The sequence below is a fragment of the Gopherus flavomarginatus genome, chromosome 17 (assembly GCF_025201925.1).
Source record: "Gopherus flavomarginatus isolate rGopFla2 chromosome 17, rGopFla2.mat.asm, whole genome shotgun sequence".
Lineage (NCBI taxonomy): Eukaryota > Metazoa > Chordata > Testudines > Testudinidae > Gopherus > Gopherus flavomarginatus.
In genome coordinates, this window is record NC_066633.1 from 3,997,985 (window position 1) to 4,020,800 (window position 22,816).

At 41.9% G+C, this 22,816-nt stretch overlaps 1 protein-coding gene across 6 annotated transcripts in view; it reads right to left on the reverse strand.

The window, feature by feature from the left end:
- The window catches only part of RABGAP1 (RAB GTPase activating protein 1), a 153,263-nt gene that overhangs the window by 120,454 nt on the left and 9,993 nt on the right, over nt 1-22,816 (reverse strand). For all 6 annotated transcript variants that reach the window (XR_007769969.1, XR_007769966.1, XR_007769968.1 and 3 more), the window contains 6 exons: nt 16,036-16,270; nt 13,476-13,680; nt 12,354-12,528; nt 7,934-8,091; nt 3,912-4,022; nt 1,867-1,933 (listed from right to left, as the gene is read on the reverse strand). Coding sequence is in view for 2 of the 6 variants with exons in the window: in XM_050926237.1 (XP_050782194.1) it covers nt 1,867-1,933; nt 3,912-4,022; nt 7,934-8,091; nt 12,354-12,528; nt 13,476-13,680; nt 16,036-16,270 (951 nt within the window). In the remaining 4 variants the exon portion in view is untranslated. The remainder of the gene's footprint in view (nt 1-1,866; nt 1,934-3,911; nt 4,023-7,933; nt 8,092-12,353; nt 12,529-13,475; nt 13,681-16,035; nt 16,271-22,816) is intronic.

Genomic DNA, 22,816 nt, shown 5'->3' on the forward strand with positions numbered 1-22,816 from the left:
TCTGACCCATTATGGCCGTTCTTATGTTCTTACAGCTTCTGCAACAAATGAGGCAAGGGTCTGACAGAAAGCCTCCAGGTCTAGCTCTTGTCCCCTCTGTATTTGAAGCAAGCTGTTCTTCCTTCCCCTTGCTTGGGGGCAGGCAGACAGAGCAATGAGTGTACAAGAGAGAGTCTCCTCTCTCAGTTCCTGTACCCAGTACCAAAGTAGTCCAAAGCAGCTGGGAGCAACAACTGAAGGGAAAGTCCTGCTCAGCCCTTATGGCCCTGGACTGAAACCTGCCCAATACAGACAATATTTGCTACAATCTTGCTGCTAAATTGCCACATCTCCGCTGAGTATATGCACACTGGGCTTTTTCAGAGGCCTATAACTTGGCCAAATTCAGAAACAGCAAAAGGCAAATTGCTGACACAAAGGCAACCTTCCCACTCCACCCAGTTCCAAGACTCTGCTCCAAATCTTGCATGTGCTATAGCTTCTCAAGAAAACATCTGTACATTTTTTTGATATGAACAGGAAATATTTTCCCCACTCTATTTTTGGAAACAGCTGAACTATTTTTGTCAAAGTTTTCCAAAAGACTTCAGATTTAGGAAGACACCAAACACAGAAAATTTCAGCCTGAATGTTAAAGTTTGGCAAAGATATAAGCAACTGAAATTAGGGTCTTTTCATGGGAAATGTCAGCCAACTTTAACTCTTACGTGGCACTACCAGCTCCATTATAATAAAGAAAGAATGACATCACTTTAAATAATTGACTATAAATGGAAATGCTATTTGTACAGTGCAGTGCAATGCAACACACTGTGGAACTTTCATTCAGGGTGACTTTTTAAAGGGAAGCAAAGTCCAAGTTCTCTCTGCGGTCTCTAATTGGGACTCTCTCAGAGAGAACATTAACCACAATCCAAGACATTTCAGATGCATGGCAAAATGTAATGATAGGCCTTAGCAGAGCACAGAAGAAGCAAAAAAAATTCTCTGCTAAGAAGACACGAGCATGTCTGCGAATGGATACACAGGAGATAGCTAATGAACGTGTCAAATTTGTTCAAATTTGAGTAACAGCAGTGTACTTTTAAGAGGGTGTATGACTACATTCTGAAGCAATTCAGGAACTGATTTACATGTGCATAAAGCACATTGGCAAGAGAGAGGTTTAGAAATACTCTGTTCCAAATCCTTATTCTATTTTAAAATTTAATGTGTACTTTAGAGTCCAGTTACTTTATGCTACCCTTTCAATATGAATTAAAATAGAGAAGTTACTCTTATACAAATGTTCACAGAATATTAATAAAACATGGTTCAGGTAAAAAAAAACCACAACACAAACTATGTCTGTGATACCTACCACCTTAGCAATTACTACATCATTACTTTTCAGATATCAGATCAAAAATGCAACAAGCCACCTATGAAACACCAATATGCCACTTAATACTGAAACTTTGTCTTTGTGCTGAAATGATTATCCAGGTTCCCTATAAAACTTCCCACTATGTTCTGGCTGTAGAGGATAATGAAACATTTAAGGCAAATTGGGCTGCTCATCTGAAACACCAACGTGGATTAAACACTTGAAAAATCTGAGTCATAAAACTTTTGTGGTAAAACTTTTGTGGTAAAACTCCATCTTTCAGATTAATACCACATTACACTCCAGCTGAATCCATCTTAAAACCTGGTGCCAGACAGGTGAGAGGAACTGTGGTCTATTCTGGTGTGCAGAGCACATTCTGAAGAACTGGATATGGGTGACGACACAGCCAGACCTTTCCAGCCTGTTCCCCAAGATCAAACACCAGTGCTGCTAAGAAATACTCTTGTTCTTTATTTATTAATAAAAATCTATTTTACCAAATCTAAAAGGTGCATGTCACCGCTCCGAACATCCTTCCCAGGGCTCAGGAGGAGGCCAAAACATCTGCAAACACACAAATAATTAATCCATAAAAAATTAGTATTACATTTCAGGGACAAACTGCTAACAACACTTCCTGCAAAACACCCCATTTATGTACCTCTCTGCCTGTGTATCACACTGGGCCTTTGGACACTACAACAGAGCCTGATTGGATACCAACACAGAGCTTGTAGAGCACAGTTTTGTGAACTGGTTTAAAAACATGGTTCTCTTCTATTTACAGTGGCCCAGGAAGTTATTTAAGAATCTTCCCTGAAGGAACAGCACAAACGAAGCTGTGACTAACAAGATTAGCTGATTGACCAAGGCCTTGTTGAGTGGCTTCCTCTATCTCATTTTCTATTACTAGGGATATTTGCATAAGGAACTTTCTATATCCTTCCATGAGAGACAACGACCACAAAATCCAAAATTAAGTTCAAGTATATTTTATGCCTTTATTTTACAGGAACGATATTTAGGGCTGGAGTACCAGACTCGGCTTTAACTTCTTTCTGTTTGCATCACAACCTCAATTTGTTGCATTTCATTTCAGATTGCAAATTCCATGGGGCAGAAACCCTGCCCTACTCCTTAGTATGAACAGTGCTGAGTAGACTGCCAGTGCTTAGATCAAGAATAGATCTCCTTCTGGTCAACGGAAGGTGTAAGATTTCCTCCCCCGCCCCTCCTCCACTTTATATTCTAGGCCAGGGCAGGCAAATGTTTTGGTCTGAGGGCCACATCGGGTTTCTGAAATTGTATGGATGGCCGGTTAGGGGAGGCTGTGCCCGGCCCCTGCCCCCTATCCGACCCAACCGCTTCTCACCCTGACAGCCCCCCCGAGACTTCTGCCCCATCTAACTCCCCCGTTCCCTGACAGCCCCATCCATCCCTCCCTGTCCCCTGACTGCCCTTGGAACCCCTGCCCCCGACTGCCCTCTGCAACGCACCCTCCTTCCTGACTGGCCCCCAGGGACCCCTGGCCCCATTCAACCCTCCTGTTCCCTGTCCTCTGACCACCCCAACCCCTATCCACACCCCTGCCCACCACCCTGAACTCCCCTGCCCTCTATCCAACCCCCGCGCTCCCTGCCCCCTTACCACACTGCCTGGAGCACTGGTGGCACCACAGCCGCGCCGCCCAGAGCACCAGGACAGGCACCCCTGCTGCCCAGCTGGAGCCAGCTATGCAGGGCCACCGGCGGTGCAGGGAGCTGAGGCTGCGGAGGAGGGGGAACAGTAGGGGAGGGGCCAGGGGCTAGCCTCCTGGGCCAGGAGATCAGGGGCCAGGCAGGAGGGCCCTCAGGCCATAGTTTGCCCACCTCTGTTCTGGCAGATTCAGAATATATGTAGTGCACTATATAAGGTTCTCAGACACTACAGGGATGGGTAAATACTGAAGTTATGCAACCACTGATGTAAGTATAAATCCAGATTTACATATTTTTAAATAACTCTAAAATGGACCACCATGCACACTCAGAGTCCAGGATCTTTCCATCCATTACCTGAACAGGCTCGTTATTTATGAAGGATGATAACAGAGACTACAGAATGGTCTACATAACAGATAACAGGCTCCAAAATTATGTTTTTTCAAAACAATTTTTTTCTGGTTCCCTTGAAATTCAAGTAGCATTTAACATTCCCCACACGCAAAAAATAATATTTAAACACAGAATCAGGCAACATAAAATAGGAGAAATACTTTACATGCAAAATTTTTTAAAATAACTCATATCCAAAGGGTGTTCACCAGAGATGTGGGCCCCCGTCTTACAACTGGATTGTGTGGGAGGATCACTGAGACTGTGTCCACCCACATAGATCCAATTGCAGGATCGGGGCCTTGGTGAGATGCAGCCCAGAAGATGTTTGCATACTCAAATTACAAGCCCATAAAAACATGTGTTGATAGAGAGATTACTCATCTGTTGCCTTGGAACTAGGAACAGTGTAATAGGACATGGTTAAAGAATTAAAAACATAGGGTTACCTCTCAATGGCAAGTTCTTTATTAGTTGTCTGTTGGACATAAATCACAATCTTCTTATCAATTCCTTGGCGGAGCTTAAAGCATTGTCTGTCCTTGTCTTTGGGAACTGCACTGTTATTTACCAAGAAGAGGGGAAAACTCAGATAGTTATTTATCTGTATTCCTCCTTTCAATAAATCAAAACAGCATCAGACATTTGGTGAAGTCAGCTTCGTATACAAGCTTTCTTCCTTTCCCCCTATAGACCTTTCTTCCTTGCCCACTAGTCAGTAACAGAACAGAGATGGCAATATAATCAGGAGACAGTACTCTCTTGGGCTTTGAAATTAACTAACATAACTCTTTGTATTATACAGCTTGTTCTTGGACACTTTCAGCAGCATTTAGACAAGAGATTTTAAAATACTGAGGTTTAAAGCAATTTCATTATATATTAGAAACTGGTTTTGATTCGCCCATGTGGACAATGTGGCAGTAGGGCCTTTGGAAGCATGTAATAAGCACCTGAGCAAAGAAAATGCACACTTAAAGACCTCAGCAGTGTAGCTTAGATTTGTATTTTTCTAGCCAGTTTTATTTCAGCTAGATACTGAGAAGGGCTTCTTCTCCTAAATGCTTACCAGAGCACTGGCCAGCCTGCTCATGTAGGTGCAGACAGCACTGCGCTAAATGACCAACCTGGATATCGAAGTGATATTACTGGGGCTGCTTGTTCAATAGTGAAGTGCAGCTGCAACAGTTGTTGGAGGGAACTGATGAATGGTTGGTTTCCACCATACACAAGTCCATGTTCCTTTGAGAGCAGCATTAATCCCTTGCCTCCTTTTATTTTATTTAAGTCTTTAGATTAAAGACCGAGAAGAGAGACAGGCTATGTAAACACAAAACAAGTACAGCTCAGCATTTATCTGAGCGGTCTTATAAGGAACAGCGTGGAGCGGCTAACGCCAAGTACTTAAAACTTAACAGTGACTTGCACAGCCACGTGTGCATGCACATAACATATAAAAGAGTCAAATCGCCCTGTGCTTTGAAGCTTTCAGATCTTGCAAGCTAAATAAGGTTGAGGTTGGACAATGTCTGAGTGAGAGACCACCAAGAAATACCCATTAGGTGGCGATTAAACAAGAGACACGACCCTCTGAGCCCAACTGCTCTGGCATGATCATTCTGGTGATGCTCTCTTTCACTTGAGACTTAAAACTGACATTCTGATCATACATGGTCATTTCAGATCTCACTGACTCTCTTTAAGCAAAAGACTAGTATTATTAATCCAAGTGCCCAGACTGGGCTAATTACAGTCTGCTCCCTCCAGAACACTCCCAAACATCTGAGTTGGGTAATATTTCCTCTTTCACTTCCTTTTCCTAAAATAAGGTTGCTATGCTGTATTAAAATAGCTGCTGTATTCCACCCCAGGGGAAGCTGCATTTCTGTAGCTGAAAAGATCTTTGCATTGGGCCCGACCCTGAGAGCGGTTCAGGCCCTGAATTTGTATATCAGTTTGTTACATTTGAGCAGTACTTTGGAAGTTCCCGGAGGGAAGATGCCGTACTTAAAAGAAGAGGAAAGGGAATTTGTTTTTAAATAACACTTCCATTGGCCATAAATCCAAGAGAAACATCTCTATGCCTATGGCCAGCAGCCAAACTGCTCTACAACTCCAAGAGCATATGGCAGTCATGCTACTGAGATAAAGGTAACTCAACAATTATAAAATACTATACATGGCTACATAAAACATTTGAGGACACTGTGTATGGACTAACCAGAAACTGAAAAAGGCCTTTGAGGAATGAAGATTATCCTGTGTCATACACAGTGGCACTCTTTAGAACTGCTACATTGTCTGTGGATATAGGAACACACACAAAATCGAGTAGCACTTGGATTAGAAGACAGAACAAATTAGCTGTCTTTGAGAACCAGAACACAGAGGACAAGCATTTAGGAACAGATGCAAGCTCCATTTACAAGGTTATAATTAAATATTTGCAGCTGGTAGAGAAATTTAGCTGCGTAAATCAAAAGCAGAGATTTGAATTTCAATTAAATGCATCACATGACAGGGATGAGTTGTTAACACTTGAGCCCTCTGACAATGAATGTGAATCCAGCCTCCTTCCCTCCTGATCCCCCATAAAAAATGCTGGGACCAATCCTGAGGAAGTCCCTGAGAAGCCAACAAGAGCATAGGAACTCTACCCATCTCTTGTGTAAACTTTTGGGCTCAGGCTGGAGCCCAAGCTTTGAGACCACGCAAGCAGGAAGGGTTCCAGAGCCCGGGCTCCAGCCCAGTATCTACACACCAATTTTTAGCCTCACAGCCCTAGCCCCACAAGCCCAAGTCAGCTGACCTGGGCCAACTGTGGCAGTGACACAGATCTTTTGTTCAGTGTAGGTGTACCCTTAGATGCAAGATGAAGGCAGCAATTACAGCTATTGGTATGCAAGGCATGGGGAGGGATGGAGCACGATCTTGAGATTCCTGCTCAGACTACACAACTTTGTAGTCACTGAATCTTTATCAAAAAGCTCCAATCTTGCAGCGAAAGTATCTCTCACATTGTACTTGGCACAATGCTGCCCAGGAGAGAGATTTTTGCTGGAAAGATTCTGACGTGTTTAAGCACAGTCTAATTTCATTTACCATGTTCAAAGAGCAAGAGTAAAATTAATGACAAGTTAGAAGCAGGAAACAAGCTTCCAAATACACTTCTAGACAGGCCAAAGGTTCAATTCTACAGCAACATACTAACTCTATTTAACATGCAAAATCATCCCTGGCTTTTGAAAAGTTACTCAATTTTAAAGTATTTTCACATTAAAATCTAAAGTCCTATTGAATAAGAATCTGTATAGAAATATATTCACTGTTGGGTGGTTGATTTTTGACACCAGGTGGTGCTGCAGTGCTAGCTCTTCAGAGATGAAGCAGTGAATGGGGCATACATTACCAGATGGGAATGGGGGCAAGGAACATATTTTTGTGCCATGTTGATATAGTAGTTTGGGCAGGGGCTTGTGGTCTTGGTCATCAGGCTGCTGAAGCTGTAATAACACCCTAACTATTCCCCACATAGTACAATATCTTTGTGACAGGAAACTTTGCTGAGATTATCCTGACATCACATGGAGAGTAATTTCCATCTTTTCAGTTTAGTTGCATCCTTTTGAAAATTCTGTTCTGTTTTCTGGGTTAGCAGATAAATGTGCTGGTGCACTAATAAAAATACTGAAAACCTGCAACCAAGCAGACGGGATACCCGAGTATCAGAGAATATGTCTTCTAAATACTGCCATCTTCACCTCTGGTCTCTGATGAATTTTGAGCATGAAAGCCCTTGTTTGCCAAGCACTCTCTGATGTATCTTGCAAAGTTTTAAGTCCAGCTACTTTTCTGATTTAGCCAGACCCAAGGTTTCATGTCAAGTGACCAGAGTGGGTTTAAAACTTCAGAAAAGCACACTGATGGCAGTTGATGTGTCATGTCCTCTCCATCTTTTCTGAGGGGAGCTTTATGCGAAGTGTATCGCCGGATTTTCAAAAGGTGTTTAGTATCTGCTGCTCCCACTGACTCTAGCAGGATCCATGGTGCTTAGCACCTATGAAAATCTGACCAGTAATATTTGATACTAGAATTTAAGTGTTACGTGTTTAGTTTCAGTGATAACATTGCTGAATGCAATTAGCTATTTTGCACACAGCATTTTAAAGACAAAAGAGGTATATACAAATACAGAAAACACCTGGCAGATGGCCTCAGACTCAACGCAATGCAAACTATAACAATAATAAAAAGAAGAGTCCAACAGGAGGGTCCTGAGCAAAGTAAGAAAATCCAGAAATAAATCATTGCTTTATTTAGCAAAAATGCCTACACCCAGGACTGGTTTACTCTACAGTATAAACTCTTCAAAAGGAGAATTTAGGGATAGGCCTTCATCACGTTTTTCCCCTCCAGCCACCCTCCAACACTAGACCCAGCTGATGGATAAGTAGAAATCAGGAAGCAATACCTGAAATAACCTTTCCCATCATCTTCCTTGATTTCCAGGGATACAGAGAACGTGAAAATATCGCTGTCTGGAGTCTGTGGTGTTTCAGTGGCTGAGAGCAGAGGTTGTTTGGCAGAACGGCGGAAGGCAGTGGCAAAACTGTACAGTATTCGACTCACCTGCATTCATACAGAACCAGAGAGATTAGGAAAGGTTCAAGTAGGATTGCTACCTGTGTTTTCATTAACCAGTGGGATGAAAAAATATTGTGCAAGACTATGCAGATATATTCTGGTTCTACTTAAGATACTAAGATAAAATAGTAAATGTGCACGCTGTCACCTCATGGTTGCAATTTCTATGCATTTACCAAAGTCTGAGTTATGAAGAGACCATTTCTTCATAACATTTCAGTGCCTTGAGTGATTATTTCACAAGTTGTGGAAATAATCATACTCTGATTCTCTAGTGCATATGTAGTAATTTATCTATTTAAAGGCTCTGAAAGGTTTCTAAAAATAGCATTGTGGGGCTAGCTAGATGTTAATCATCTCAAAGATTCTGTACCAAATATGCTCATTTTTTATGGCAAGATTATTTTTTCCTAAAGATCTACCTCCATAAAGAAGTTGCACAGATTTAACTAAAGGTGTGCACTGATTTAGTCAAACTGGTAGTACTTTTTAAGCATATACTCTTGCATCAGTTTAACAAAAGGTGTGATATTGCATCTTCTTGCACCGGTTTAAACCTGGTTTATATCAATTTAGCCTGCTCCTGTTATGCAAACCGTTAGGGCAAGCTACCCTGATGTAAGCCAGGTTCAAACAGATGCAAAAATACACACACAATGTAGCACCAGTTTAACTAAGAAAGTGCAATGTCACACCTTTAGTCAAACTGATGCAACTGGGTATGTAAACAAGGTGTAACTGCCAGCTCCACAAATTCTCTGTGTTCTTTCTGGCCTGCACTTCAACAACATAGATTCTGCAACTGAAATTTGATTATTGTGTTTGCTACTGTTCAAGCCCAGAGTAGACTGTCTCACTCTCCCAGAGCTGTGTTGTCTCTGCAGGGTTAAAAGGAAAAAGCAGGTTTCAGAAGATCCTCGACAAATCTGCAAGACCATATTTATGAGGTTCCTTTTTCAACTATAACGACAGTACCCTGCACGCTGCAGCAAGCTTCACCTAAAGTCTGTATCTCCCTGGTGGAAACTCTAGGGTAGCTTCAGATACAGTATTAATTTTAATATTATTACATTTTACTTTTAATTCAATGAAACCTATGCATTAGCCTTTGCTATTTTTTTATATTAAATGGAGATTGTTTTGCATTATCTCCACATTTTCAGTTTTTTATATGGTGTAAATGAGTTTTTTATATGGTGTAAATTTTTATAATGATAGTGAATATCTACAGCCTAGCAGCTGTCAAGGGGCAGGTAAAGGTTAGCAGCTGGGAAAGTGAGACACACATGTGGGTTTGTGGAATATACACATAAGATATTTCCGCTAAAATGATCAGCGGTGAAGCAGTTAATGCTGACATTGAAACTATTCTCTTTTGCTTTCACCCTACTGGATAATTCACACTCTTTAGAGATATTGTTTCAGACTCTCTGCAAACTCAGGCAGATGTCACTGCCTCAGACTGAAATTCATTCAGATTGAGTTTTCTTTGTAATCATAAATGCTGAAAAAAATTTAAATTACAGTTTAGATTTTGGAGCACAATTATTCAGCCAAGGGTGAATTACACAGCTGTAGAATTACAGAAAACATGGAATCATAGAAATGTAAGTCCTTGGAAGGGACCTTGAGAAGTCATCAAGTCCAGTCCTGTGCCCTGAGGCAGGACCACGTAAACCTAGATGACCTCTGACGGATGTTTGTCGAACCGGTTTTTAAAAATGTCCAGTGACTGGGATTCCCCTTTTAGAAGCCTGTTCCAGAGCTTATCTACCCTTATCGTTAGAAAGCTTTCCTAATATCTAACCTAATTCTCCATGACACGAACAGCACACCAATGCCAGTTGGTATACATTTGTCACAATATTTACATAAAAGATGGCATATAAATATATCATTGGAATACTAATAATTCACTGATCATTAATATTCTGGTGTGATGTATGTACAGTAAACCCACAAAGGACTTCATAGATGTGCTGGAAATATGTGACTAAAATGTGTTTAAACCAGGCATATCGGGGGAAGTTGATAAACAAGGTTGCTCCGGACAAAGGAAAGAGGCTAATACCTCAAAGCAGGTGTGGCCAAATTCAATAGGTTATTATTTTGTACAGGTATCAGAGGTTGCAGGAAGAGAACATTTGCATTGTAAAAAGCAGGGGAGGAACCAGCAGGAAGACAGAGTCTACACCAGACAGCATGGCATCTATACCTTGCAGGGAAAAACTAACTTCATCAGGGGATACTCTTCACTCAGAAGAATGCCTTTCAAAGGTTTACTGGACCATAAGGAGTGGGGAGAGATTCCTTAAGTTATCCTTCATCTGATAAAACAAAGATACCCAGCACTCTGAGCTCTGTGAAGCGTCCTGCCAGAGAGTCTGGTCAGCTGTGCTGGAAAACACACTTGGTAAGAAACACTTCCTCAAAAAGAGACACTCGTTTTTTAAATCAGGTTTTAATCTTAGAAGCATATTTTCACTTTTGTTTGCTCATAACCTTTTCTATCTTTATTCCTTATACGTGGTACCACTTAAACGTATGTATTTTTGTTTAATCAACTTGTTTTACTATAAACCAATTCAGTGCTTTGATTAAAATAGAGTGTTTGTTAACCCCAACTGAGGTAACAAGCTGCTGGGTACTGTCTCTTTAAGGGAGGCACAAGCAAACTCTTAACATTCAGTGACAGGGCTGTGCACAGCAGATAGATTTGGGAGTTGGAGTTCACGGACTGTTACCTGCTAGGCAAGATTTGGGCTGGCAGAGCCCTGAAGTTTGCTTATAAGGCGAACAAGCTGATGTGTCAGTGAGCTGTCTCACAGCTTAGCAGCAGCCCTCACTTGAGACTGAGAGGGGTAAGAGTGACTTAGAGTTTTGGGAAACCCGCAGATTAAGGCACTCCCTTGCTGCAGATTAAGCCCACTACTTCTTGTCCTACTTTCAGTGGACATGGAGAACAAATAATCACCGTTTTCTTCATATTTCAAGACTTATCAGGTGCCCCCTCAGTCTTCTTTCTCAAGACTAAATATGACCAGGTTTTTTTAATTTTTTCCTCACAGGTCAAGATTTCTAAACTTTCAATCACCTTTGTTGTTCTCCTCTGGACTCTCCAATTTATTCGCATCTTTTCTGAAGTGTGGTGCCCAGAACTGCACTCTGTATTCCAGCTGAAGCCTCACTAGTGCTGGCTAGAGCAGGACAATTACCTTCTGTATCTTACATACAACACTTACGTTAACACACTCAGGGCCGGTGCAAGGAAGTTTCACGCCTTAGGCGAAACTTCCACCTTGCACCCCCCATCCAGCTAACCCCGCCCCCGCCCCCCACGGCAGCTAACTCAGCCCCCCACCCAGGAAGCCCCCCCGCAGCAGCTACCCCACCACCATGACAGCTAACCCCTCTCACCCGTCCCCTCATGGCAGCTAACCCTACCTGGGGAGCCTTCCCCTTCTCCCCCCTGCCATGGCAGCTAACCCTGCCTGGGGAGACCTCCCCTCCCCACCCCTGCCCCGCAGCTAACCCTGCCTGGGGAGACCTCCTCCCGCAGAAGCTAACCCGGCCTGGGTAGCCCGCCCCAGCTCACCTCGGCTCCACCTCCTCCACTGAGCACGCCGGCGCTGCTCTAATTCTCCTGCCCGCTCAGGCTTGCGGCACTGATTGGAGGAGACTTAGAGCTGGGCTGTGTGTTCAGCAGAGGAGGCAGAGTGGAGGTAAGTTGGGGTAGGAGCTGTTCCCCTGTGCGCCCCCTCCCCCGTTACTGTGGGCAGCCCTCCCAGCGCGCCCCCCCACCCAGCTCACCTCCACTCCACCTCCTCGCCTGAGGGGACTTTTAGGCGTCCCCAACCATTAGGCGCCCTAGGCGGCCGTCTCGTTTGCCTAAATGGTTGCACCGGCCCTGAACACATTCCATAATGACATTAACCTTTTTTGCAACTCCATCACACTATTGACTCATTCAGTTTGTGATCCACTATAACCCCTATATGATCCCTATAAATGAGACTTTGAGTACATGAGACACTTTAATAAGACTTAAAAGCAACATAAACAAATTAAATTGAAGAATAAGTTTCATTTGTTGCTGTTAGGACCAAATTCTTAAATCAGATATTCAATCTCACTGAGGTTAGCAAGAGTTATGAGTTCTGGGAAAGTAGTTGGTCCAAAAGAGATTTACGAAGTGTTGCTGGGATATGCTCTTAACACCAGTAAGGTCAAGAAAGAATTCAACTTACAGCTTCTTGGATTTCACATCGGAAGACATGAATCCTGAACAGTTCTGCATTGTAGTGGCTTTCAGTGAAAGCAAAGCAGTCACTCTCGGGGGTCCCATCATGCCCTCGCACACAGAAGAGAATTTTATAGATTGGATAATTTGCTATTTCTGTGTGTGTTTGAGGATCTAAGAGCCTGTTTTAAAAAAAAAAAAAGTAAAGTAAAATTTGGGGCTTTACAAGGATTACTTTGGCCAACCATTTATTTGTGAGATTGAAGGAGTCCACTTATATTTCGAGAAAGCACGATACATAGACCCTACTCCCAATTTTCATTTATCTCAAGGCACTAATTAGATGTGAAACACTGATCCATGCCCAACCCCTGTGTGAATGCCCTTTTCCCCAACAGAGTGCAATCAGTCAACATTAAAATGGAATCCTATTAAATAGGCCAGGTATTTCCATCTTGCCTGAACCACTTTACTCTGAGGTGACAGGACAGGGAAGAAAAGCAGTGCTTGATTTGCATGTAAGTTATTTGTTTGACTTTTTTCCCCCCCTTATGCCTAAGGAAAAAAGTGTAGGTGCCTGAAATGCAAGACACTTATGTCTATAATTTCCATATAAAGCTCAGATGTTCCCATTCAGAAAGCTGACCTAACCCACAGCAGTTCACACATATTTCAGGTCACACAATTCTCCCATTCTCACAATAGCCCTTGCCTGCCCTTCTGTGGCATTCTCTGGGGAGGATGACTACAGCCTGCTCCCTGCCTGAGACTCTGCACATGAACAGTCTTATCGTCCTGGCTCTGCCTCCCCTGGGATTAGAATTTACTCTCTATTTGTAAGGCACCAGCAAGTAACTGCCCCAGTTACGATTTCCAAGACAATTCAGATATTAAAGAAGATTCTCTGCTGCCCCTTGTACATGAGAAGTTCTTTGCAAACTGATCTGTAAGGCCACTTGACCTTCTCTTCTTTAAAATCCCTCAAGACCCACTTCTGCCACATTTAAAAGAAATCCCAGATTGTTCATATCTCCTCCTAATTGTGATTAGTAGCTCGCCCTCCTTTGACAGATGGAACTGATCAGACTGACTGCAACAGACTCCAGAGTGTCCTTGAATAGCTTCATACCTCACGGTTCCTTCAGACACATTAGGCACTGACAGGGTCACATCTAAAGAAATCTGGCACTGGCTTCGTAAGATAGACATCATTCTCAGGGCTTCCACTTCGCTCCTGGGGGCATTCACTGAGGCACAGCCCAGGTAGGTAAGCTTGCTGAACACCACACTCTCCTCATCAGCCACTGGTGTAAAAGGGCTCGACTCCTCACAATCTGCAATAAGGCACAAAGTGACAAATGAAGAGGCAGGCCAGCTGGTATATGTTAGTAAGCTTCAAGACAGGCCTCCCAATAACCAGGGGTCTGAAACTATGCAACAACATTCATAGAATCGTAGAAACATAGGGAAGGAAGGGGCTTTGAGAAGTAATCAAGTGCAGCCCCCTGTGCTATGGCAGGGCCAAGTAAACCTAGACAATGCCGGACAGGTGTTTGTCCAGGCTGTTTTTAAAACTTCCAATGATGGGGATTCTACAACCTTCCTTGGGAGCCTATTCCAGAGCTTAACTACCCTAATAATTAGCAAATTTTTCCTAATACCTAAACTAAATCTCCCTTGGTTCAGATTAATTCCATTACTTCTTATCTTACCTTCAGCAGTCATGGAGAACAAGTGATCACCATCCTTTTTATAACAGCCCTTAACGTATTTGACTACTGTTATCGCTGCCTCCTCTTCTTTTCTCAAGACTAAACGTGTCCATTTTTTTTTTAATCTTTCCTCATAGGTCAGGCTGTCTAAACCTTTTATCATGTTTGTTGCTGTCCTCTGGACTCTTCCCAATTTGTCCACATCCTCCCTATAGTGTGGTACTCAGAATCGGACACAGCCCTTCAGCTGAGGCCTCACGAGTGCTGAGTAGAGCGGGACAATTACCTCCTGTGTCTTATATAGGACACTCTTGTTAATACACTCTAGCGTGATATTAGCCTTTTTGCAGCTGCATCACATTGCTGATTTACATTCAGTGTGAGATCCATTAGAACCCCCCTGACTCTTTTTAGCAGTACCACTGCCTAGCTATTATCCTTCATTTTGTAGTTGTGCATTTGATTTTTCCTTTCTAAGTACTTTATACTTCTCTTTACTGAATTTCATCTTGTTGAATTCAGACCAATTTTTTTATTTGTCATGGTCCTTTCAAATTCTAATCCTGTTCTCCAAAGTGCTTGCAACTCTTCCCAGGTTGGTCTCACTTGTAAATTTTATAAGCATAGTCTCCACTTCACTATCCAAGATATTAATGAAAATATTAATAGTACCAGACCCAGGACTGACACTTGTGGGACTCCACTAGATAAGCCCTCCCAGTCTGACAGCAAACCATCGATAACTATTTTTTGAGTATGGTCTTTCAACCAGTTGTGCACTGCCTTATAGTAATTTCATCTAGACATTACAAAAACCCAGGACAGACTAAAAGGGATATGGAAAGCCCGTGATTAGAAATGGAAAGAGCCACTGGGCTATCCAAGCTCTTATGACTGGCTCTCTCCATGGGGGTACCCTCTAGCATACTGTCCGAATGCATTAATTTTCACCAGGGTAGTAAAAGTCACAGGCATTCTAACTGGACCAATTTAAAAGACAGCATGTGTTTAAAGCACTCATCGTGGACACACTGTGAACTAACCACCATTTTCCTTCAGGACAGGGGTTTCCAAACTTTATCCATAGTTTGAACCATATCTTAAATAATCTCATGGGCCACCTCTCCTCCTAATGGGAATCGTATGGCATCCCTCTGGCAACTACAACATTGCTCAGACAGAAAAGTGATGTCAGAAGTGTACTTTTAAATTCTTTTAATGCTATTTAGCAGCTAAAAATAAGAATAAGGAAGCTTTATTTTATTTATTATTGATCATTTAAAAGAGAAACAAGAGAGAGAGTGAGAGCATGCTAGCTCTTAGAACTATTTACTGAATTCACAAATTTTGTGGAAACACATTTTATAAGCCTAAACCTTATGAATGAATGCCCACGAGATGGAGCATCTTCACTCTTTATTCTCTGTAGACAAATAAGTTGAGCATCAGACACTTTTCAACATGCATGTAAGTTTTTCAGGAAAAACCACAAAAACAAGATCCTGACTAAAAAATTTTAAAAGCACCCAAATCACCTAAGCATTTTTGAAAAATTCACCTCATCTGCTCTGCCATACCTTTTAAGACCCCATGCCAATTTTGTAAGAACAGGGGCTTTAATCAAGTATCTTTAGACAAAGTTTCCTTTCCTCTCACTGTGCCCCATCTGTCTCTTGCCCTCCACCCCAGAAGCAGCTGCATTTCAGTGGTAACATACACATGATGGTGAAGTACTTTGGGATCCCTCTGGGTGAAAGCAGCCAGAACAATGCAGTACTTTCACCCTGTTCGTCTGCATTACAGCACATTGTTTTGAGTAGTTAACTTACTTCTGAAGTAGTAAATTTGACTATACTATTGATACCATCCTACTATATGGGCAGATGACATGACAAGTGCTTCATACATTGTGCATCATACACAGAGAAACCCAGAACTTCTGATGGTCGCTAGTAGGTACTCCCCAGATTTTCTAACCTCCCTGTGTCGGTTTCACTGGCAGGCTCATCTCAGGTTTCTGGAGTCCTGTCATCGACACCGGGTTAATGGTAGAGGATGCTGAAGCCTCAAGAAGGATGGGATCTTCCCCTTCTCCATCAGTCCTGCTTTCTTCTCCATGTTCTCGGTCACTGGACAGGTCTTCCACGGGTGGATCCATCAGTATATCTTCAAGTTCCTTCTGCAACTGCTGCTCACTCCCATTCCCTACAATCTAAGAGTCAAACACAATCAGGAAGGAAAAAGGATTGTTCAGTTGAAGAAAAACTCACATACAAAGAATTAAAAAATAACTAGCATAAATTCAGACTTGCCACCAGCCACAACTGCACAATCTAAACACACACAACTTAAACGAAAGCCAGACATGCAGCAACTGATTCCCTAGATTTAGTATAGAAGTGCTCTTCTTCAGAAACAAAGCTGCCCTTGTTTAATACTTCAGTATATCTTAAAAAGAGATCTGAGAGCAGGAATTACTTGGACATGGGAAAATAGAATGAGAGGATTGTCCTCCAAAACTAGTCAGACAGCATATAAAGTATATGCAAATGAAAGTATTAACAGAAGTTAGTATTATTATGGCTTCTATGGAGGCCTTCAGGGGCAACAGCAAGTGCCTAATATTCGATAAATACACTATGCTGTTCATAAGGAGGAAAAGACCTCTGTCTACTGATAAAATAATGAGATTACATAGGAAGAGGGCTCAGGAGAGGGGAGTCAGAAATAGATTTATACTTCGGCATCAGAAACAGAAGCCCTTTAGGCAAAGTATTAAATGCACATAGTTGTGTTGCTTGCTGACATTGCCCCCACTGAGGCCAATGGCAAAGCTTCCATCAACTTAAATGGTGCAACATCAGAGCCTTAGGCGGTAAGAGGATGGAGCCAGCATTAAGTACTCTGCAGTGGCTAAAACAGACTGAAAATCTAGCCAAGGAAGAGGAACACTGCTGGCTCTGATGTCTATAGGGATACAGAGGAGCTCTATGGAATGAGGGAATAGAACAGAAGCACATTATGAGGCACAAGGTGTAAGTGTTGGTGTCCTATACAGCTGTGCTTCCAAAATGTCTAAAACTTCACACTTCAGGAACTTATTACGTTATTTACCAATCAGTACCTCTACCTGTCACAATGGTATTTAGATATTGAAGTGGTAAGTGTATCACAAATACCATAGAACAGACAAAGGAGATGCAGAAAGCATCTTGAAAGCATTTTTCCAAGTGGAAGCCAACAAAATTTACTAATGTTCTATCACTTAATTTGTTGGTAGCCATCCTTATCCTGCTGGCGCTGTACCCCATTTCTATATCACATCCATCTTTAAGATACTGAGTGTCCTGGCTAGTTCAGTTATATCAGATCCCTAGCACCTTTTAATAGACCTTTCTTGTTAGAATCTTTAAAAAAATCTTATCCAGAAAAAAGAATCTGGAATTAGTTCCTGTTCTCCTCCTCTCCTTTTTGCTTGGACACGAGACAGTAAAGCATGGAGAAAGACTCAATGCACACACACTTACATAAGGAAGTATATAATTCTATCTGCACCATAACCAATGTATCTTAGTGGAATATCAACTTATGCTGAAAATTTCTGAAGCAATGGCCCAGGTCCTCAGATTCAAACAGTAAGTAAGTCAACCTACAGTCCAAGTAAGACTGTTAAAATAATACACTGAATCAGTTACCAGGAGAGCTTCACATATTACAATTAGAGCCTTGAAATTAAATCTACTGTGAGAGCAAGAAAAAATATGAACTGATAATACCTTGTTACATGGATGTTCATATGAGTCTACATGGTACATGCCCTCTAAAGAAAATTACTATAAAATTCCCAGCAGGAGATATTCACCTTGTTACTGGCTCTCTCATATCACTCCAAGTTATTCCCCATTGAGCCCTAATTCTGATACAGCAGCTGCAGGCTTTCAAGGATCAATTCTCACCCCCAACCCATCTCCAAATTTCAAACACTTAAATTCAACGGGGAAAAGTGGAAAAATCTCAGCCATGTCTAATACCTTCCCCAGACTTTCCACACCTTCACCCTATGATCCCCACAAAACACAAAAATAAATATTACATCTATGTCTGAAAACCTCAACTTGTATAGTGACTGGATGCTTAGGGTTTAAACAGTTTCTTGATTTCTTAGCCATTTGTCACACATGGAAAACAAAAATGAAAATCAACTGCTTTTCTCCCTCTACATTATTTAAAGTGAATTTGGTTCTGATCAAAGGCATCACTTTGACAACGCTGTACTGAAGTTCTCTATCTACAGCGCAGGTGAAGCACATGCAGTGGCAGGTTAACTTTCCACATACTGTGCCTTATGCCTGAACGGCTCGTTCATCCTTGATCTCAATGCTAAGCCTGCCAAAGGAGTATAACGAGTGCCAGCTGTGGTGGTGGTGGCCTCGTTTGTGACCTGACTACCTGTTCACTAGTCACTGACCCGAGACGTACACAGCATTTTACATATGCCACTGAATATCCTTCCAATGATAAATTTCAATTGTTAGTGACCTGGGCCACAGCCAAATCAGTGATCTAAGAGGGTGAAAGCTCCAACTTTCCATAGCACAGTGGTTTTTATCCTTTTCTCATGTGCAGACCCCTAATATTTCATATGGAGGTGCAGACCTCTTTGGAAATTCAAGCTGTGGTCTGCGGACCTCCTTTTCTGGAATCTGAAACTTTATTTTCATAGTCACCTTTCGCAGACTCCTTTGACCAGAGGTCAACTTATTTACCACTGTGGGTGGTATATGCAGCTCTCTATGTGTGGAGTTGGCCCATAACACAATATATATATTACCTGTATGGTCCAGAGAATATCACATGGGCCGAAGCTGTGTGCTGATTGGGCCGCAAGTGGCCTGGAACCACTGCCTTAGACATAGTCTGTGGAACCCCAGGGGTACCTGGACCACAGGCTGAAAACCACTGCCCTAGCAGACGGTACACGAGGAGTGAAACAAATCAGCAATAAAAGCAACACAGAGCACATGAAACTGAAAGCAGGAAGAATCTAATGAGTGTTATTGTAGAGTCCAGGCCAGGAGAAAACCCCCCAGGCATGCCCACAGACAGGCTGCCGATGCTGTGGAATCACGCACAGAGAGGAGGAGATTCTCAGTACGGTTTCAAGGTTTCTTGCATTTTATCCTGATCATTTTCCTGCAGCAAAGGAATGAAACCACCTCACAAAGACGTATGGCCTTAGAAACCTCAGTAATCTGTGGCTGGCTATGAACGGTCATAGAAGGTAAAGCAAACAAAAGGCAAGGAGATACTTGTGCTCCTCATTCCAGACTATGATTTAAAAAATGGAACAAGAAACATCAATACACTTGAAACCTGGACACAGGGCGGGACTCTTACAGCTACATTCAAAAGCCCCTATGTGGTAAATACAACAAGCACGCTGTCCAAAGGCCAAGAGAAAAAACAACAACACTGCCTTAGAGGCAAATGGAAGCCAAGGACAAGAAGACAGTCATTCAATGATGCTACTAGTGAGCCATTTTCTAGAAACAGTGGGGGTCATTTAAGATGTCACAGTTCTGTAAGTTTGCTGGGAACACACAAATGATCAGTAAGAGGCAACCTCTGAACCCTGACAGAAGTAGGGGTGCAGAAGGGAAGGGTAAAGAGATTAATGATCTGGTAAATGTCTGTGTCTGTTCAGGACAGATGCTTTCTCTCATTTTAACAAAAACTGGAGCCCAGCATGATCCCAAAATCGTCAACTATAAGATGTTGCAGCACCACAAAATCGATTTTTGGTTATAAGTATTGGTAGCCCACATAACAATCCAAGAGTAATTTTTATATTTTTCTACCCCCTGCTACGCTCAGGGTGTGTGCACATGCACACACCTCACCAGCTATACTGTGCTATTACAAGATACCCATTCTACAGAGTGTACCAGGAATGGGATTTTTGTAAATTCAATTCCTGCCAACTGCCAGCTCTCACAAGCAAAGTGACAAGGGGGAAAGTGTTGACAGCAGAAACAGCTGTTGGGTGGCATTTTTGGCATATACTCAATGAAAGCACCCCTTTAAATTGTGTGACCCATGTACGTCAGCACATATAAAAAGCAAAAAAAGTTAATAGTTATGAACTGCTACAGAAAATGAGAACATTTTCAGGAGCAAACGTATCTTGCTGGATTTTATACAAATTTTCACAAAGAAACAAAAATGGCTATTAGCTCAGACAGAAGTCTATATCAAAGGAACACAAGATGAAGAGCACCTCAGGTTCAGGATGTATCTTATGCAGTTCACCAAACAGAGCACGCAAACAAGCTTAAAATTCAGTAGGATGCGTGTGAGGAAGCAAGGGAAATAAGATCCACGAACTGCAGTTCTAGAATTACAGAGCTAGAACAACAATCTCAAAATTAATGCCATTCAGATTTTTTTTGATCAGTTCAAGTTTTTGCCTCCTTTGGTGGCAACATGATGGCAGCTGAACTTAGAGCAGATACAAACAAATTAGATTAGTCATACATCCTGAAACAGTTCTTTATCCCTGAGAAAAGTCTTCTCCCCATTTCTGCCTCTGACACATACAATCTGGGCAATCCCTACTTGGGATCTTTATTATTTTTTTTTTAAAGTCAATTTCCATGTGCTGCTGCCATGCATCTAGATAAGATATACATAAAGTGCCCAACACAGTGGTAACTGCCTCCTCCTGAACCTAGCTTTCAAGTTCCACAGATAAACAGCCAACTAACACAGTGGAATTGACTTCTGGAAAGCACAGTCCATTTTATGGAGGCAGTGGACAGGACTGTTCCCCACCAAGACACTGGAGTTATCCTTCTAATCTTCGTTTCTCTTTAATCCACTGACAACAAGCAATTGATTTTCATTCATAAAGCCAGCTACAATACCCTCCATTTCCAGTGACAGTTTGTCGTCTCCTTATGCAGAAAGGAGGGGGTTAACTATAGAAATTCCTGCAGGAATGACTTTGAACTGGGCATCTACTTGCATTAACTAAGGTATAATGTTTCCATTAATCATTCAGATTGCAGTTATAAAGAAACAGCATGCTATCTCAAAAGACAGAATACAAAAGGAAAGGTTCAAGGTGATTCATTTTGTTCAACAACTGTACCCAGCCTTCACCTGGGAATTCATGCTGAAGTTTGCTCATGAAATCCAAGAAAACTATTGTAATGTTTAATTCCAGATCAGGAAACAGCATAATTTTGTTTGATAATACAAGCCCAAATGTTACTAAACTAAAGATACATGTGCATCCTGAAAATCCAAAAGCATTTAACACCCATAGCTGGGTAATCATTACAACTTCATTAGGAATCCAACCATCTCAACCTTGAAGTGACACTTGCTTCAGAATGAGCCATTTCATATCTCCAAATGTTATTTGGTACTAACAGAGTGGAATTAACTCTCATAGTCTTCCCTCTTCTGTAGACTCAGATAACGCTCAATAGTTTAAGAAACTGATCAGTTGCCTCTCACATTACTGTTCTTAAAACAAGGACATCTTCTGCGCGGTGTGCTGAAATTCTAAGACTCAGTAGTGACTCAGACAAGTGAGGCTACTATTCCTCTTCTGGAGTTAAATTTCTGAACAGAACCTTGTGGATCATTCAAGGAAGTCTCACTTGTTGATATTATTTTGCAGACTATTGCTTTGCAAGGGGAATTGTATTGCAACTGCAGAAGATTCAGTGACAATTACATAAATCAAATTTTTCACCAGATGAAAAAGTTCTCAAGGAAAAAGAACTGTTCTTCCACTGAAGGCTGTCTGTTGTGTCATCTATAATCATGCATCCATTAAATGACTAGTACATAGAGATCAGAAAGGAATTCAAGAAAGCCAAGTAGAAAGCTGTGGAAAAGCATCAGGAAATCTGCAGTGAAGTCTTTGTTCAGCTTCCCAGCTCCTAGCAGCAAAGAAGAAAACAGTCCCACAGAGGGAATATAAGATTTCTCTCCCCATTTGAAATTTGGATTGGACATTCGTTGCATGACAGATCTAACTGACCTGAGATCTCAATGTCTCTTACATACGCAAGATAATTTTTCCTTCAACTTCCATACAGAACATTCTAACTTAGATCAGCCCTGGAAAAGATCCACTTTATATTATAATACATCTCTACCCCAATATAACGCTGTCCTTGGGAGTCAAAAAATCTTCACCGCGTTATAGGTGAAACCACGTTATATCGAAATTGCTTTGATTCACCAGAGTGAGCAGCCCTGCCCCATCCCGGAGCGCTGCTTTACTGTGTTCTATCCGAATACATGTTATATCGGGTTGTGTTATATCAGGGTAGAGGTGTATATGAAAATACAGCTACAGGTGCAAGAGTTTAGAGTTCCCATCATATTTCTATCACCACGTTTTAAGGCCAGTGAAAGGCTGTCAAGCATAAAGGAAACCTAAGTGCATAACACAGGGAAACAACCTCCAAAAATCCCTGAGGGTCTTTTTCCAGGATAGCAATCCCAGAAGTGAAACAATGAAGTCAATGCCCACAGAGTTCACATAACTTGCTCCTGGGCCTGTGTTCTGAGGTCCATGTTACATGTTATGGGTGTTAGGTTTTAGACTACTTCCAAATTTCTTAAAGAGAACGTTTCACATTGAGAAACTTTAGTACATAGTAGAACCAATAGGCAAACTGATGACATATGTGCATTAACAAGGGCTTTCTCCCCTGAAAGCTGCAGTAAAGTTGTAATT